The sequence below is a fragment of the Dromaius novaehollandiae genome, chromosome Z (assembly GCF_036370855.1).
Source record: "Dromaius novaehollandiae isolate bDroNov1 chromosome Z, bDroNov1.hap1, whole genome shotgun sequence".
Taxonomy (NCBI): Eukaryota; Metazoa; Chordata; class Aves; order Casuariiformes; family Dromaiidae; genus Dromaius; species Dromaius novaehollandiae.
This window is the reverse complement of record NC_088132.1, coordinates 80151064-80169465: the sequence shown is the minus strand read 5'-3', so window position 1 is coordinate 80169465 and position 18402 is coordinate 80151064. Positions and strand designations below refer to the sequence as shown.

Here is an 18402-nt window from a genome sequence, read left to right as displayed (position 1 = left end):
CGTTAAGGCACTGCTCTGTGTTTCAGGAGATCTTGGTTCGCTTCCCAGTCCTGCCACAGGCTCTCTGTGCGTCTGCACCTTTCATTAAACTCTTTGTGCCTCAGTTTCCTCTGTATGGAAACAGGATTAATAGCTCTTCCTCTATTTATTAAGATGCTAGGCTTAAGGATGATTTTAGATGGGATTTGGAGATGAAGAGCAGAGGTTCTGCTTGCTCAGTAAGGCAGGATGGCTCTCAGTCCTAATGAAATACCACATTTGGAAGGAAACTGCATGAACACCGTATTTTACACTTTCTACATGGTCTGCCCACCTTTACATACACATGACACAACCCAGAGCTTTGGGCCAGTCACTCGGGTGAAGATCCTCCAAGAATTTTCACCTCAGAGGTGCAAAATGAGGGAGAGAGAAATTGAAAACGGGAAAAAAAGAAGATAGACAGAAAAAGGGGTTCTAGCAAGCAGAATAGCAGCAGTAGAGAGTGTGCTACACTGGGCAAGCTTAGATAGGTAGGAGGGATTGAGGTGCACATTCGCGTGGAGAATCACAAGGAGATTATGGTGCATGGCTATGATGCAAGGGCCAAGATGGGACCTTGAAGGGGGAATACGGTATTTCTAGTGTGAGGGGCCGATTTCTGGGCAGTCGGGAATTGACCCCTATTAAATGGCCCTTGGGCTATATAATCTGACTCTCGACTGCCTCAGTCCGTCTGCAGGAACTGCAACGCCAACCAAAGCTGATGGAGAGGGTATGTTAAAGATGGGAGTGCTGCAAGGCCCAGGAGCCCCATGCAGGCCTAAGCAGTCCTGTGGGCTGAGCTGGGAGCAGAAAGCTTTCCCCCCTGACCCGCAGGGTAATCGGCTCTCCTCTACCCTGGCCCTGCTGCTGCTGAACTCCATGAAGCAGAGAAAACAAGATGTTGCTGGAAACCAAATTAAATTCCCTGGGGGAAATATGAAAGCCACGTTATCTATCCATGTAGATACCCATGGTATCTACAGCCCTGTGGTGGATCAAGGCTCTGTGCTTGCACAGCCCTGGACTCCCAAAGCTCTGTACTGCTGAGGAACAGGCTTGGAGAGAAACAAAGGCAAAGACTTCCCCTTCGTGGGAAAACAGCCTGATCTGTGGCACCTATTCTTTTGAAAACTGCTATCCTACCTATCAGCAGGGGAGAGTGGTCCTGCTGACAGTCTCCATCTGTCCCATTCCTCTGTGGCCTCAGTAGCCACCGTGTCCCATCATGAGGGAAACATGCCACCAACCCCCCTCCTCCCTCACTCCTCCTGACATCTTCTACGTGCATTTTCCAGTCCATGAAGGGCAAGACTGGAGAGGAAATGAAAAACGAAGTCCTCGATCCTGACTTCCCTCCCAGAAGGGCGTTCAGGTGCCACCACAGCTTTTAGGACCAGCAGATGCACAGGCCTGGGGAAGGGGCTTGGTAGGTCTCCTAAAGCTCCAGAAGGAGCAGGCTGACCCCAAGCTACTCTCCAAGCCTGATGGGCTAACTTGAGACAGGAAGACAACAGACAGGCAAGTTCAGCAGACCAGACTTACAGAAAATCCCTCTAGAAGGAGCCAACTGGCCATGAGGTGACAGTGACAGGAATGGAAGGAGAACACAGGCAGCCTCCTGCTGGTTGCTTATCTACCAAATAGGCATTTTTCCCCCACAGTTTGTTTCCATCCCTCAGCACTCGACTCTGACAGGAAGACAGGGTGGACCTGCTGTGTCAGGCCCAAGAAAAGGGCATCTTGCTGCAATCCAGGCCCCAAGGAGCCAATGGAAAGACTCCCATTCACTTCCCCAGGCTTTGGCACAAGCCGTGTATTCGCACGCCACATTAGCCCGGGTAAAGCTTCCCATTGAAGATGCAACGCGTTCCCGGGATGGGATTTCAGAAGATTGAGGCCTGCTCTCAGCAGGCCTTTGAGCTGCTCTGTGACCACAACCAAACCACCTCACTCGGTGTTTTTTTCCATTCCCTGAAATGGGTGTAGCTCCTTGCCCTGCTTTGTGAGATCCTGAGATTTATGGGCAAAAAGCACGACATAAAAACTAAGTATTGTCACATAAAGCAAGATGAAGCTATAAAAAGCATCCAAGGTAATGTGGGTGCCATTAAAATCTTGACACTGAGTGCCAGAAGTGGCTTAAATTTGCTGCGGTACTCCCGCTGTTCCCTTTTATTAAGCATGGGGAAATATTGCCTTGCAGATAAACATTGTGATGTGGTAAACGTCCAGAATTTAATGGGGTCCATTCTAATTGATGAAAATGTACCTTTCATTACTTTATGAATGCCTTATTCATATATATTTAAAAAAAAAATCTGGAAAGAATGTTTTCCCTAAGCAGTTGCCAAGTAAGAGTGTAAACACCTTCTGCTAATATGCCTTCTTCTCTCTAAAGCTGTCTCTCCTGCCCAAGAAGGGCTCGCGTTACACCCACCGGCCCTCTTGCAAAGCTCTTCCAGTGCAACGCACACAACCCCCAATAAAAACCGGCCACAATTAGGGGGCTGGTGCGTAGACAGGCACCGCATAGCCTTTGTCTCACTGCTTCCTGACTACCTCTATCCACCCACTGACTCCTGTCTTAAACTTTTAATGGCATAAAGTCCTTGGGCCAGGAACAATATTATATTTGCTTTATGATGCTCCTACTGTGACAAGGACTTTTATGGACTAGCACAATATCATCTTCTTAACTGTGGGCATGCTAAAGGGGTCACACTGGTAGCTGGGGAATCTCTAATGTCTTTATTTGCTCACAAGAAAGATTCGTCGGTAGTTCAAGTTTCTCCCTACAGCCCCAGCCTCTTGATGCTTTGATCCTGGCCACCTTCAAGAATAAAAGGGGAATTTAGCTCTTAAATGTGATTCAGTCATTGGTGTCTCTGTTAACACCATCAATAAAAGCATCAGTTTCTTTGTTACACAAGACAAGGCTGAGACGAGTGGAAACAGTAGCAGCACTAAAAAAAAAAACAAAACCCCTTTTTAGTTAAAAAGGGCAAATACTCATGTAAACAAATGACTGGCTATTGATTTTTAATAACCTACTCTGTTCTGTTATTCATTCTTGAAGAGGGGTGAGGAGAAAAGTTCTCAGCCTTCAAAAAGATTTTTTTTAAGTTAGAGAAGAATTACACAATATAGTGTTTCAGCACAACGAACACCTGCTGACAGTATGATTGCAAAACAGGACATTCTTGAGGCTGTAAGAAAATGGGCACAAAAATGAGAATCCTGTTATCAAGAAAAATATCTGGAGGCTGTGGCCGAGCGTGTGTTTTTTCTCTGACTTTTAAAAGCGTCACATCCTCAAATTCAAACAAGCAGATGGCTGCCAGAAATGCTCTCAAACCAGCAAGCTGCTTGCCTTGGACACATCAGTTTGGTGTCTTGGCCTCTTGACTCTCATATTGATTTTTATTTCATTTGGTTTTGATCCAAGGCAATTGGAGAGGATTTTAAAGTCACCAATGACCTCTGAACTTCAATGATGGCATTTGAGGGCATTTTATCTAAAAGAGAAGATAAGGGCAGAAATGGCCATTCATTCACTGTTCAATGGAAAAAAAAATACAATGACATCATTTGTGGTTTCATTTGCCGCAACTGAAGTGAGCTGCTGAGGCATTATGGAGCAGAGGTGATACTTCTGGAAGGGAAAAAATTTTGGAGGAGTGTGCAGTCATAGTGTTGTCTCCTTTTGTTGATATTACATAGCCAAAATCGATGACGACTTCCTCACTGACACCATGATCTTCCACAGTTGTAACCCTAAGTTGTAAGTCATACTACCTCTAGCTGGCTGAGTGCCCGAATTTCTGTTTATACCCTCTCAGGGAGCATTTAGGAAGCTAATGTTTGATATGAAGCCCTCAGTGCATAGGAAACTCCAGTGGGTGCAGAGCACTGCATTGTGACTGCCCTGCAACTCCAACTGCTCTGAGAAGATCGAACCTGACCTTGATTTCTCCCAGCAAGACATAAAATGTATCTCATTCCTCACGTAGACTTGCCAAGACATTTGAGCGTCATGTTCCAGGTGCTAATAACAGAAGACGATCTGAAGCTCCTGCACCGAGAACAAGCCTGATGAATATGCTCCTTGGGAGCATGGGGACTTCTGACAATGGTCTGTGAGTGCATATACTATGCACTTATGTTAGAGGAGGTACCAACACCATATTGTAAAGAACTCCCAAAGCAGACACTCCACGGCACACACTCCTCCCCCGAGGGAAGAAACGACAATCATTAGTCGTGTTGCTTCATACGCTATCGGAAGCTTCTCAGACACTATGGTGACAGCTGAGCAGTGGGAACCTCGTTAGCAAAGTGAGTCACGCAAGATTTATACGGAGCCAGATCAGAATCAGCGTGGGTCTGGGTATTACTACTCTTTCTGTTGTGTAGCTAGGAATGCTCTGAGTATTGGCCCGATCTAAAGAAAATGAAGCCACTGGGTGTCTGCAGTGGTTTCAGTGGGCTTTAAGCAAGAATGTGTAAGGGGCTTTTTGTCATTACCAGTTTGCTCCAATTTTACCTATTCAAATGCTAGTTTGTTATGGTTCTGCCTGGTACCTTCTGTAAGCAGAGCAGGTCCTGAATACAGTGAATCAAGGATGAGGCCACCTTTTTGAGGAAGGGAGAGAGGCAATATAAATGGTACCCACTTCTCCAGATTCCCTTTCTTTGTAAGGCATCTATGACAAAAGCCTCTTCCTCCCTCACCTCATTAGAGGCTCTTATGAACTCCTTCCAGCCATCTGAGGCTTCTGTTTCTACCCTTCCATCATCATCCTACATCTTTTCCCGGATTCAGCAATAGGGCCTCAAGAGGCATCACAGATAAATCTGCTGTTTATGAAGACCTGAGAGTTGGCTCTCACCAAGAGCACCTTCAGATACTATTAGTTGATTCGTCTGGAGAATTATGTCATGGTGGAGTTATTCGCTTTTCCCAAATGCCTACGTCTCCATGTTTATTCTCACTGGGGTCACACTCTGCTCATGTCCAGACTACTTGCTCCCCAGAGCTCATACTGTTCAAGCAGGCCCATTTCTTAAAGAAATGTTATCATTGACAGTAACATCCTATAATACAGCTACTGCTGAAATACAAGGTGCCAAAATGATAGTATTGCTATATGAAGAGTGCTATGTCGATTAATATTGGTGGCATAGAACTGAAATGCTGATTTAATTTATCTGGATCTAGCAAAACCTGGAAAGAGCTTATAGGAAATCATGCCTATGTCTTAGTTAATGAAATTCTGGGCTTCTTCTGGGAAGACTGACAATTGTAAAATTAATCTGCCAAACTTTCGTTCATGGCATCATTGTGAAGCCGTTACAGATACGGCAAAGACCGCCAGACTCACAGGGATGAGTGTGAATGCACATGTACAAACAAAAAGCACAACATTTTGTTCCTTCCCTCAGTTTGACGTAGCCTCAGGTTGGGAGAGGACAGCAAAGAACAGCCAGTCTCCTACAGCTGCCAGTACATCTCAGTGCTGCAGGACTTCTTCCTCCTGACTGGTAACTTGAGTCTGAAGTCACCTCTGCAAGCCAATGCGTATGAGCCTTCGCTAATGGCTTTCCTCCTGATGCTTGGAGAAAGCTGCAGGAGGTCTCTGCTGGTCCCACCCAGCACGTGACCCATCTCACGCTACCCCACTAACAATGGCACACCAGGGCATTTCTTGGTCTTCTGGCTGGGCTGCTACTCTGAGCTGAGGGAAAGACCTACCCTACAGCAGCAGCGTGCAATTTAGGTCACTTCTATTCACTGAGCTGTGCTCAGGGTCCTTCCGCCTGCAGATAAGAGCATTTCTTTACCTCATAAAATACTACAGATAGAGATAAATATACCTATATAGGTATAAATAAATATCTTAAAGACCATCAGCTGCTCAGAGACTATAGTGGCAAGGCTGTAGTAGCATCTGACCTGTCGGACTGCTACGGCATTGACCTTTTTCACATCCTCTCTTTGCTTGGAAGGCGAAAAGAAAGGTGTCTGGCATCCATGATCTTTAGAAACATTGTGAATGAGGTGAAGAGAAGCTCATATCTGAAAAATCCTAAGATACAGTTAGACAGGGGATACCAGAGTCGATGAATCTTGATTTTACCGGCATTCTTGGAAAACAGTTCGCTGCACCCGGAAACCACAGACGCCTGGAATGAAACTATCTGCAAGGCGCGTGTGCACCGATACCCTTGTGTTTATGTTCATGTCCATTATTGTATAGGGAACAAGGGTGTGCAGGAAACACTGGGCCCTGGAGGGAAACGCGCTGCAGCGATTTACGAGCCAGTTGCTCTGCAAGCAAAAATCAGGGTGCTAGCAAGTAATGACTGTGAAGTTTGATGCCTGGATTTCTGCTCTGTGGATCAATACTAACAGTAATATTATATTTCCAGGGCATACTCAACTGACAGGACTATTGATTATTTGGTCTGTAGCAGTGCATTGATACCTGATAGCAAACTGGGACACCAAAACAATAAATGTGTAGCTGTTAACAAGCAACGCAGAGCACTGAGTTTCAGTGATACAACTGGGATATTACTTTCTTTGTCTAAAATGGAATGTTTTTAACATGTCAAAAATATAATTTACTTATCTGACTTACTGAAATACCTGGGGAAAATACCTTCTTCGCTGAAACCTACAGATTAAGGTCATGTTTCCAAATATGTGCCACATTCAATCAATAATTTCAGCTCCACTGTGACCAAACACTTGAGGTATTTTTGAAAGGAAAAGGTTTTGTTTGACATGTTTACACAAAACGTTTCCATTTATTATAGCCGACCATCCTGTGAATGAACTGATTCAGTGAAAGAAAAGGTAATGAAACATTTTATTTTGGTGGCAATAGTCAAATTAAAGTTACTTTTTCTCCTAGGCTTTTGATTCTGTGTGAAAAATAGATACATTTGGATAAGGCCAAACTGACATAAAACTTTATTCATCTAATAAAGGGTTTACTTGTATTCAAAAGACATGGCAGACATACTTCCATGAGACTTTTTATTACATCTAAGCCTGCAGTTGTCTCCTGCGGACACGTTTAACTGTCAACCACCAAACGTTAAAACGAAATCACAGAGAATATCAGTCCCATGACTGGAGCTGATTGAAAAGGGAGCCCTATGGTGAGGGAGAAAGAAAGAAATTCTTTTTGTGAAGAAAAATAACTGGTGGCTCTCACTGTTGCAAGAAGAACAACTCATTGACTTAGAATTCATTATCTGAGTATGGAGAGGCAGGGGAGGAAACTAATAAATATGCAAGAAATGCACCTGTACTAGAGCATATATTCATGGAAAGACACACGAGCTAGGCTATAAAAATGGGGGAAGGCAGTGTAGTGGGATCGACCAGGAAAATCACTTATTTCCTTCCACTAGTTCCCACATCAGCTGTGCCATGCTACTTTGTACGTGAGGCAAAACTAGCACTAAGAGATGCACTGGCTGGAGGTCTGCTACGACCACAGAATGGGTGCTGCTGAAGTATTTTCCCTTACTCTGGCATGTCCCCTCCAGTTAGGTACTGATGAAGGTTTCACATCTAATTCTGAAATCTCTGCTGTTGCTTGCTGCCAAAGATGCCCAACAAAATAGAAATATAGCCTTTTCTGGGATAACAGTATTACAGCTGAATTTCTGCTATCAGCACTTTGAATCCTGCAGGCTTATCTGCCTTAGGCTTGGGCTACAGCCCGTTTAGAGATGTCAAGACCTAGAGAGCCTGAATCAACCTGTGATGGTGCCACCCTCTCTCCTTTGATGACTAATGGAGTTTAGGATGATGGAGTTTAGTTTCTCAGTTGGGCCTGAGCCTCTTCAGCCACTAGGAAATTAAACATGCCCAGAAACGTTCCCAGGCATTGAGGCCAACTGGCACAGAATGGTTCATATCTCTGCTAGCAACCCATGTCTTAGCTTCCCTAACAGAGCAGCTAAATGCAAACAGCTTACTGGGGTGAACCCTGATCCATGCTCAGGAATGATTTAGGAGTTCACTAGTTGTCATGGACCAAAAGCATGCCAAGGACTGGTCTCGTAGTTTGAGTATACCCAGCCATGCTCCCGTGCCGAGCAACATTCCCAGACACTGTTTAATAGGCCTAAAACAGATGTAGCCTTAGACACTTGGGTAACATAAATGTCCATCTTCCCCTTTTCCTGCCCAAGATCGCCACTTTCCAGTGACGTGAAGGGAGTTGTATGGCTCTAAATTCGGATATAACAATACTCTTTTGCTGTTTAATCACTCTTATTCAATGAGAAACTGGAAATTACTGCTGTCTGTAATTTAAGGATAATCGCAAGGAACCAGATATTATACCTTTATGAAAGACAAAGGTGTTATACATGGGCAGATCAACTTCATGAACAAGCCACTGTCTCCTTCTCCTCATCCTACACCACTGTCATCTGCCTACATTTTCAACATATGCAGCCTCACATTGCATAGCCCAAAAAAGGCGTCCCACCTCAAACAGCTACCATGCACTCATACGACGCTGGAGGAAATCCACATCCCCGTCCAACTTGAACTTTGCCACCAAGTTGCTCAGAGTGGGGTGAGCCTGTTTCCACAGGTCCCTCTGCACTACAAGGAGGTGAACACAAGCGCTTACGTTGCAAAGAGCCGAGCGTACAGGACCGGGCACGTCAGGCAGAAGGCCCGGCAGTGTTAGCAGCTTCCGTACCATGATGGAAGAGGAACCTGTGTCTTTGAACTGTTTTGCTTGCGAGCCTCCAGATCTTGTCCATCTGCATTACTGCTTTAGCACCTGATCAGTGGTTTGCAGATAGGGCCTGGGAGGGACCATCTTCTCCTAGCAAATGAGCTGTATTTCAGCAACGACACTTTCCTGGTGAACAGATCCTTCTCAACTCCCTGCTTTTCCTGAGGAAAAGGTGGAGACGTGTCAGGCACCTAGCACATCCTTGCAGTCCCTCTTTGGATACCTCTGTAGCTGGACAGCTGAAGTTAAAAGCGCCATGTGGGCTCCCTGCTTCAGTGTTTCTTTGCCGCTCCGTGACTCAGGGAGCTATAATGCCAGGAGGATGGAGGATGACTTAATGCCAGCAGTCTAATGCCTTATGATCCTATGATCTAGTGCAAAAAGCAGGAGGAGTAGGAAGCCCAGCAGGCACCTGATTGAAGAGGCTGGGGGAGATAACAGGAACCAGTGTCCTGCTGTGCATTTTCTCCACCTCCATAACCTTCTTCTTTTCAAAGAGTTTTCAGAGGGCTGTGGCAGCTATTGCTCTGCAGACCTGGTGCATCAGTGTCCTCACTCACAGCGATATCCATTCGGGATTCACACACCGCCGGGCCTTCTGCCTATTCGCTCCAGGCAAATAATCAGCTCTTTCGGCTTCGACACCAAACAAAACTCAATACCACACAACTCGGACGACCCCATGCTAGCAGGTACACAACCAGCACAGGCTGCCTGTTCATACACTCATATACACTTCAACGCATTTACGGCAGGCTTCACAAACCTAAGCGTGTCCTTCCTCGCCAGAAGTGGCCCTGGCAGCCAGATCAAAAATTCAGCATAACCATTACTGAAGTGCAGACTCAGCAAAGAAAGAGTGCTCTTTAATGCCCAGTTTTCAAGGAGGCTGAAGATTCATACTGATCATTAAGATAAAGAGGAGGTTAATTTGAACCTACAACAAAGTTTAAGGAGTAATCCTGCACAGGCAGGTGGGCAAGGTCAATACAAAAGTTAGCCCTGCTTCTGCTTGACAAGATTTGAGACTCCATAAAAAACATTCCTATCAGGGCTGTGCATTTTTAAAACCTGTATTTTTTTCTAAACAGAGTTCAAATAGGTTTAAACACTATTGTTATTATAGGAAAAATGATGCAGAGACATTTCCACGTGAGTACCTCCCCTCACAGTCAAATATCCATCTCCACCACATGCATACCTTGGATTCAGGGACTGCAGCTCCCCTGAGGTCTGAGGACTCAGGGTCCATTTTGTGTAGATATTTCTGCCAAAATGTGGTTATTAGTGCTACAAAATATTGCAGTGTCACCCACAGCCCTGACAGAAAGAGGAGGATATTAGGGAGAAACCGCAAGTTGCAATTTCCAAATGTAGCTGGCAAACTCAAACGTGTTTGGGTTGCCTGTATCAGTATTTCACCTCCCTGTTTTGAAATCATCGCCCTGGCCCCAGTGATTAACCACCTGAATACACCAAAGGAGGACATTCGCAGGAAGGCTCTCATGATAAAAAGGCTATTCCTGGACCTCTTTCCATCACATCATAATCTGTCCACTAATATGGCTTGAGATCTCAGCTGATCAAAAGGTCATAAGATGCTACTGCTAAGCATCATTCTGCCTGTGTTCAGCCGCAGGCTTTTTCACTCCCATACAGCAGCCAGAGAAACGCAATAGGAAGCAGCCTTCAAATCTATTTGTATAACAGATGAAGCCTTTGCTATATGGCATTTATCTTCCTTCAGGGAGTGACATCTGATAAATAAATCGCTAGCTCTCAGTGAATTTAAATAAAAGAAAGGCAAATCATATCCCTGCACACTGTAAATACATGTTCACGGAGAGCACTAGAGTTCTCGCTGTCCCGTCATTTATTTTGGTGCAAAAACTGTAAAGTACTGCCCATTCTCTAGGTCTACCAAAATCAAGGGAGCTCAGACCTCCCAAAACATTAACAAGAACATGGTGATACAATGAAATGCTGTAAACTGACTTTTTTTTTTAAGTTAGCAAACACAGCAGAGAGGGGGATTATTTAGTAATAAGACCAATAGGATGAAAAGTCTAACAAATTGTGGGATGTGACTTCCGATGAGAAGTACTAGGATGGACCATTTTCAAACATTTTGGGGTGGATGAAAAAAAAAACAGTGAATCACATCCTAACAGACACCACCGCTTTGGCCCAGAGGGAAGGACTTCAGCAGGTCAAGTTTATACGCCGGTCCGCCAGTGTCAGTGAGTCCATCAGCGATGGTAGTGAGTCCATCCTGCCAGATGGCACCATGGACCACAGCTGGTTTTGTGGTCACCCCACAGCGGACACTGGAAGAACGACAGATCCCTGCCCGTAACAGCAAGGAGAGACCCGGCCATTGCCACTGCCTGTCTCCCACCTGGGGGAGGACCGCAGACCTGGTTCCTGTAAGCACTGCAATCGGGAAAAGCCCAGTCGCGTTGCATCTCCCACACACCTGAAGAGTTTGCACAACCCCATTAAACCCCTCAGGGTTTCCCAATGTCCTCTCCCTCTTTTTCCAGATGCGGAGCTCCATACCAGCACCGACCGACAGCACCTTTAACTACAACTGGCAGTCATTTTGCTACTTGCACTGCTTTCAAAGCTGAGAGCCATCAAAGATTAGCAGGGAAAATCGTGACTATTTTTCCCTAAGAAGCAGCATTGGTAATAGGCTTCGGGAAAAATCCTCCTAAATGCAAGTGATAAGCGTAGACTGTGTGAAGGCTGACAGGTCTGATTATAATTATCACTGCAAGGGGACCAGCGCTAACCTCCCTTCTGGAAGGCAGTGACAATTCCTGGAAGGGAACATGCAAGCAAATTATCATAAACAAAATCACTGCATGAGGAACTGACTTTTGCTGGGAAACTAAATAAGGCCCTGATCTGCGGGGAGGGTAAGAAAAAGAGCAGACCCTTGAGTACTCATTAAAGTTTGTCCCTACAGAAAATGGCATACAATTAAATGCTTAAGTTTTGCTGACTTTAGGGATGATGGGAGTAAAAGAATGAAGCCGGACACTTGAAGCATGGGATGGCGTCAGGTGTTTGAGAGCAATTCTGAAATAAAGGGTATTTTCTGTATCCATGTTTAAAACGCCAGACATTTTTTGCTCTGTAAAATAAAATGAACAGAGAGCACCGGCAAGCATGCTGGTCCAGACTGAGCTAAATATTCAAAAGTAAGACATAACTAAAACAGCCCCGCACCGAACTTTCCCCCTTCCTCACATCCTAACAGGAAGAAATACAAACACAACCAACACAGAACTCCTTCTGTTTTATCTATAGGTTAACTCAAACACAGTAACATTAGCTTTTTAACAGGGTTTTGAGGAATCCTGGATTTCCTAGGTAATACTCCTTCAAGATCAGCCTGTCCTAAGCTTCATAGTGCTTCCTCCGGCATCATTACGTTTTTCTTAGGCTGCTTGTTGTTTTGGCATTTCTCCTTCCATTTCCATTGGAAACTTGGAAATAGAGAAACTTGTGCAATCTGGAATAAGGTTAGCAGCCCAGTAGCTTTTTCTCTCTGAACAAAGGGAAACAGGTATTATCTTCTTAACAGGGGGCTGTACGTATAGTGAAGATGAAGAGGAGAGCCTTAAGAGTCAAAGGCAGTTCTAGGAGTATCGTTCTCGTTATATCTCAATGGAGTAAAGCAAATGAATTGCACAAGGAGACATATGGAAGCTCACTATGCAAATGGCCTGTTTAAGGCTCTTACTTCCTAATTAGGTCCTGGTGTCAGGAGGTTGGTAACAATTATTCACACATAGATCATTTGGACACAATACAAACTATTCTAAAACCAAAACCATCGTAGTGGCATGCATTAAAAAGCAGCCCTATTTAGTTTGATCTTTTTAGCCCCTTTCACTTAGCACTTCGAATATCAATCACACATCCTAAAATTTGTGTCAAATGCTGCAGTAACAGATTTGGAAGGGGGAAAGGAAGAAAGGAAAACATTCACAGCCATAATCTCCTGGTCTTACCTTGCTCACGGATTTCGTCACTGGATTCTGCACAGGGAACCCACACTCTCTTCCCAAGTTCTTCATCTGATTCTGTGGCGTTTCCCAGAGCAAAGAGAAAAGAGAGAATCTTGATTGGGGGAACGACCATGCAGAAAAGGGTCACAAGCATCCCAAAATTCTTTTCTGCCTTTCGCCACTTCATTCCATCTTTTTCTGCCTGCCCAGCTCCAGCGTGCCCACCACCATCTGCCGTGGACACGGTGCTGGGGTTCACACCCGGCCGCCTCGCTTTCGGAAGGTCCCCCCAGCCTCTCCTTGGTCCATGAGGTTTCTCCTCCCGAGCAGCACGGGAAGGCACGGTGGCAAAGTGGGGGCCAGCACGGCTCTCCTCCACAGCCGCAGGGCACGCTGTGGGCCATGGCAGCGGGGAGCGGGGGAGTCACGCATTCCTGTGACAACCCGCTCTGGAAAAGCTTGGGAAGAGCAGGAAGGTGCCACATGATGCCAACCGGTCTGTTTTGTTTAAGAGTTAAAGCAGGGCAGCTGAAGCCAAGGATTACCACATTGCGAAAACCATTTAAAACAGGGTAAGTGGTAGTGATTCAACATCGTGACGGTGGCAAACCCACTCTGCCCTTTCCTTCAGCACTTCTGGGACGAAAACGAGATCTTTCTCTCCCCCTTCTTCCCCTCCCACCTCCCTTCCCCTCTTTGTCCACCTTTCGAGCCCTTTGCACAGAGGTGAAACATTTTACATTTTCACCTGTGGTAATGCAGATCAGAAAGTGTTTGCTTTGCCTTGCTTTTCACTGATTTCGCCCAAGGCGCCCTTTTAAGCAGCAGCCTGTGCAAAGATAATAGGTGGCACGATTCTCTGTAACTGGAATCAGCATCAAATCAGCCATCTGCCACTCCAGGGGTCTGAGATTAACCCAGCTACTGGACCGTGACTGCAAAGCATTTGCACATTTAGATTGCAGAAATATGAGGCTACCGGTCCAAAAAATAAAAGAAAGGGAGTGGGGAAGGTGTGGGGAGAAGCGGTGGAAGATGGCTTTCCAAGACTTTTCCAGGTTAACCCTTCCAGACATCAGTTACATCACAGCAACCCCAAGCAGGCAAACATTTCTCATTATGAAGTGCTATAAGGAAGAAGGGTCTCAAGAAAGCAACTTGAGATTCACGAGACACCACATTTCAGGGAAATATATCCAGTCACCTATTTGGTACAGGGAGAAATACAGACAAAGACATTCAGCTGCACTATCAGTGTGTTACGACACTCGTTGGGAAGTATGGCCGTGCTGTCCAGATGGCTTACTTGGACCACTCAGAAAGTACAAGAGAAGGATATTTGTCCCAAGATGGATTTTCCCATGGTTGGAGCCAAACTGACGTACACAAGCTCCCTTATTCCAGAGTGTCCTTTCCAAGACATTGAGCAAATGAAAGAGAGCTGGGTTCTGAAATACTAAGCTGTAGGAAGGTGACTTCATTTGCTGTCCTCAGTCTACCTTCTTGAACAACAAGCAACACAATGCTCCTTTGCTCACCTGAATGCCCTCCGTTTACATTAATGTGTGTCTGCATTTTTGGGATCCTCACTATAATTCCGTGGGGGATTATTATTTGGTCAGTGAAGTATTAAGAGCCTTAAATCAGCAGTAAATACCAGTTGGCTCCACATCTGAAAGAGTGAGCCATGCTCTGTGCAGGTGCATGAGGGGTTAGGAGAGCTGGCAGGGTCTTCTCTGCTCCCTTTGATGTGGGCTTTAATCCCCACTCCTGGCATTCGCTTTTGTAGGTTGGCATTCGGTGGTCAGGGATCTCAGGTTAAAAAGAGGAGGCTGAGCCCAGAGAAAGAGGTGCAACACCAGCCAGAACCATCAGCAAAGTCTTCTGGGAAATCCAGACATGGTCTGCATGGTGTGCCCTCGGTGAGGATGGTAGCTTAAAGACGCAATTCACCTCAGTACATCCAAAGAGGTAACTGTAAAGCAAATGCCAAGCACATGTGTGCACACAAACACACACAGCTCTTTATTTGCTAGGAACGGGTGGGATCTAGTGAAAGATACAGTGGTACGATGATTACTCCAATTTATGCAACCAACCCTCTCGTTGATGTTTGCCATGGTGTTTTCATCCTCCCCACCAAGGTTTCTCGGGCCAAGTACTTCATATCTCTCACTTCCAACACACAAAAAAGAGCAGGAAGAGGCGACAGCGTCTCCTCTCCAAGCTGCAGCCACTACATCATTCAAGGCACAGCTGAGAGGAGAAAGAGTGGGAGATCGGTCGCCGCAGACATCCTGCTCCATACAAAGCATGCTAGTGCCACCTCACAAATGAATGCACATCCCAGCAGTGTTAATTTGGGGATGAGCTTCCGATCCTCCGCACAGGAAGGATTTTGGATCAGCGAGGCACTGTCTTGCTAGAGAGGAAAGCATGGGGAGAGGAGGCTGGATAACGCCTTAAACCACACTAAGTGCCCCATATTTATCACAGCATTTCCAAAAAGCATTGCACGGGTGGAGCTAGGTGCTCCAAAACCAGCCTTAAATGCCTGAACCCAAACGTGAGACTCAAAGCATTTTGAATATATACTAGGGCATGATTTTCAGGTGAGAGATGGGTTACAGGGGTCATTGCACACCTGGGAACACAAACTGGGCCAAGCTAACAGCCCACAAGCTTTTGAGTCCCAGTGAGCTAATGAGGCCTCTGCCACGCTTAGAAAGGGTCTCCTTGAACTGACCTGCCCGCTGCACGAGCGAGTGCTGATGAAACAGGACCTGGACCTGCGTTCAAACCCAAAGGCGAGGGTTTTTTCTCTCATCCTCAGTCTCCACTTTCTGTAAGGCCAACTTAAACTTCACAGCGTGGTCCAGGAGGGAGTGTGTGTAAGGGCTGGGGGGAGCTTTGCATTCATCCTCGAGTATTGTGTTACCATCTGCTTGTGCCGGTGACAATATTAAAATGGCTAACCCCCCCCCCAAAAAAAACCCACAAATATAAAAAAAAAAGCATTCATATATCTTTTCCTAGCCTGTGAAATGGAGGGAAGAGGACCACCGCAGGGCAAAACCTTTTCTTTCAGGCAAAAATCACAGCAAAACTCCAGCCCAGCCCCTGGGGATTAACCAACCTTGGGCACTGCTGTCAAAGTTTCAGCCTTATATGATTCTTTTTTTTCTTCTTTTCCTCTTTGCAGGAAGGGGGCTTTTGGCAACGGAAACACCTACCCTGCATTAACCAGACGCTCGGCTGCGAGCAGGGTGGCTGCAGGGCGCAGCCTCCAGGTCGCCCCGTGCCCCCTCCCCGGCACACGAGGAGGGAAGGGGACCACCGACGCAGGCTGTGCTGCACCTTGCCGAGCGCCGCGTGTCCTACAAGTAACCTTGCATCATGCTACCGAGCAACGAGAGCAGCCTTCTGGGTACGGCGGGAGGAGGAGGAGGACAGCGGGGAGGAGGGGAAGGAGCGGCACCGGGAAGGCAATCAGAAAACTCCCCGGGAATCGCATCTCCTCTCCCTCCGTAGGAAGGGAAAAAAACAGAAAATCGCTCCCCGATACGGAGACTGAGACTTTTAATCCTCCGCTTGCCATCTTCGTGACACGCGCAGGCACCGTAAGACCGTTAAGGTTTGCAACAAGCGCTGGCGATGTCAAATGCAAGGGGTGCAAGGCAAGGGCTGGGTGCACGGGGGGGGCAAAACCAGGCGAGGCGGCGGCGATGCTGAATTTGCCTGGGCGGATTTCGACCGGCGCGAAGTTAACCGGAAAAATCCCGTCTCTTTCCCAGAATCCCTAAATACCGCTGCCCGGCTCGGGAGGGGCCGGGCGCTGGGGCGAGCACCACGTTTAAAAGGTGAAGGGCAAGTGGAGAGCCGGTCTTCTAACGCGGCCGGCGGGCCCCGGCAGCGCCGGCGGCCCCGTGTCCGCGGCCATTCTCATTCCCGGCACGTTTCGCCGCTCTCGAGAGCCGTCCTGATTCAAAATATTAGTGCGGCACAGAATGCCATTTTCGAGTCGCTGCAGCTCCTTCTTGGCACCGGTTCAGCTTTTTGTCTTTTCTTCTCCTCCGAGCACCAAGCGGAGGGAGGAGGAGAAAAAAATAAATAAATAAAATAATAAAATAAAATAACCCTCTCTGCTTCGATGCCTTCTCTCGGCAACCCCCTGCCTTGCCTCCTCCACCCCGCACCCTCCCAAGCAAACCCACACAGCAAACATAAATCTCTTCCCACCTCCGCGGCAGCCAGTTCATAGCCTCCTTCCCCCTCCCGCCACCCCTTTTCATCGCTCTCTCCTTTGTACTCCTCTAAATTTTTGCAGCCAAGCGTTGCAACCTTCCACCCCCCCCTTCCTCCTCCACCCCCGACCCTCCCACCTCCTTCCCTCGCGTCGGAAAAAAATATATATATATAATAACAATAATCGTGCCATGTTTGCCAATGCGCTGGCATCTCCGCCTAGCAGGGAGCTGCCGTGACGCCCGTGCAAGCCCGCGATCCTGCCGGCAGGGCCGGCTCGGCACGGCAGCCGTGGGGACACCGATGCGCCGGGGTGCTCATGGGCGCACACACGTGTGCACCGGGACGGGACACACTCCATTTGCACCCCTCGATATTTCTTTATATACAAACTTCCTGCAAGCTTGCATTTGGCAAAACTGCATTCCTTGCTTGCGGGTCCAGGCGAAAAAATGACGTGGAATAAAGGGGGAGGGAGGATGTATTTTTTTTCTTTTTAGGGAACCCAAACACAGAGCGCTTCCACCAACTTCTATTCAGTCTGTTATGCCGGCAACCAGCTGCCAGTTCCAGCCTGGCACCAGCTTTGATTTGTTTTTCTCCCCTCTCCGAACCCTCCCCCCAAATATTTATCTCCTCGCTGATGGTTTTTTTCTTTTTTTTCCTCCTTCTTCCCTCTTACCTTGCCCACAGGAGGGGCTCCCTCCCACTCCCACCCACAAATCCAAGTGGCAGCACGGGGAGTGAAACATGATGTGACACTGGATGGACCAAGAGGAGAGAAAAAAAACCCACACACATGACATATGTACGCTTTTCTCCAAAAGAGGAAGAAAGTGAGGGATGCATTGAAAGCAACATGACCCCTACGCGAGCCAGGCTAAGAGAAAGGTTCGGTTGGGCAAGAGAAGAGGTTGAGGTGAAATGCGTATTCCCCCCGTGAAAGGACCCCAGAGAGCCAACTTTCAGCCAGTGCCGCGACTCCAATTAAACCACGGTTTGAAACATGGACATGTGCACGGAGGAGATAAAGTAGAGCAAAATGTACCCTGCCTGGTGCCCGGCAGATTTGGAAAGAGAGATTTGGAAAAATATATATATACATATATCTATCTATCTATCTAATAATGATGCTACTGATGCTGAGGGTGGCCTGGAGGGACATGAAGGAGGACTTCTTGGAAGCAGATGGGAATTTGCCGTGCATCAGGCCCACCGCCGCTGCTCCCTCTGGCAACGTTTCCCCTGGGGAGGCCCGGAAAAATCGCCCGTCCAGCTCGTGCTGAACATGCTTTATAAGAGGTGCCGGCCACCTCGGGGAATAGCAGAGCAACGGGCTAGAA

At 46.9% G+C, this 18402-nt stretch overlaps 1 protein-coding gene across 5 annotated transcripts in view; it reads right to left on the bottom strand.

Annotated features, from left to right (window-relative positions):
* Positions 1 to 18402, bottom strand: part of LOC135325098 (SET-binding protein-like) — a 263102-nt gene that overhangs the window by 132837 nt on the left and 111863 nt on the right. For 4 of the 5 annotated variants that reach the window (XM_064502593.1, XM_064502589.1, XM_064502591.1 and 1 more), the window contains one exon: positions 12818 to 12889. The exons of the other annotated variant lie outside the window; for it this stretch is intronic. In XM_064502593.1, the coding sequence (XP_064358663.1) occupies positions 12818 to 12889 (72 nt within the window). The remainder of the gene's footprint in view (positions 1 to 12817; positions 12890 to 18402) is intronic. 5 annotated transcript variants of the gene reach the window in all.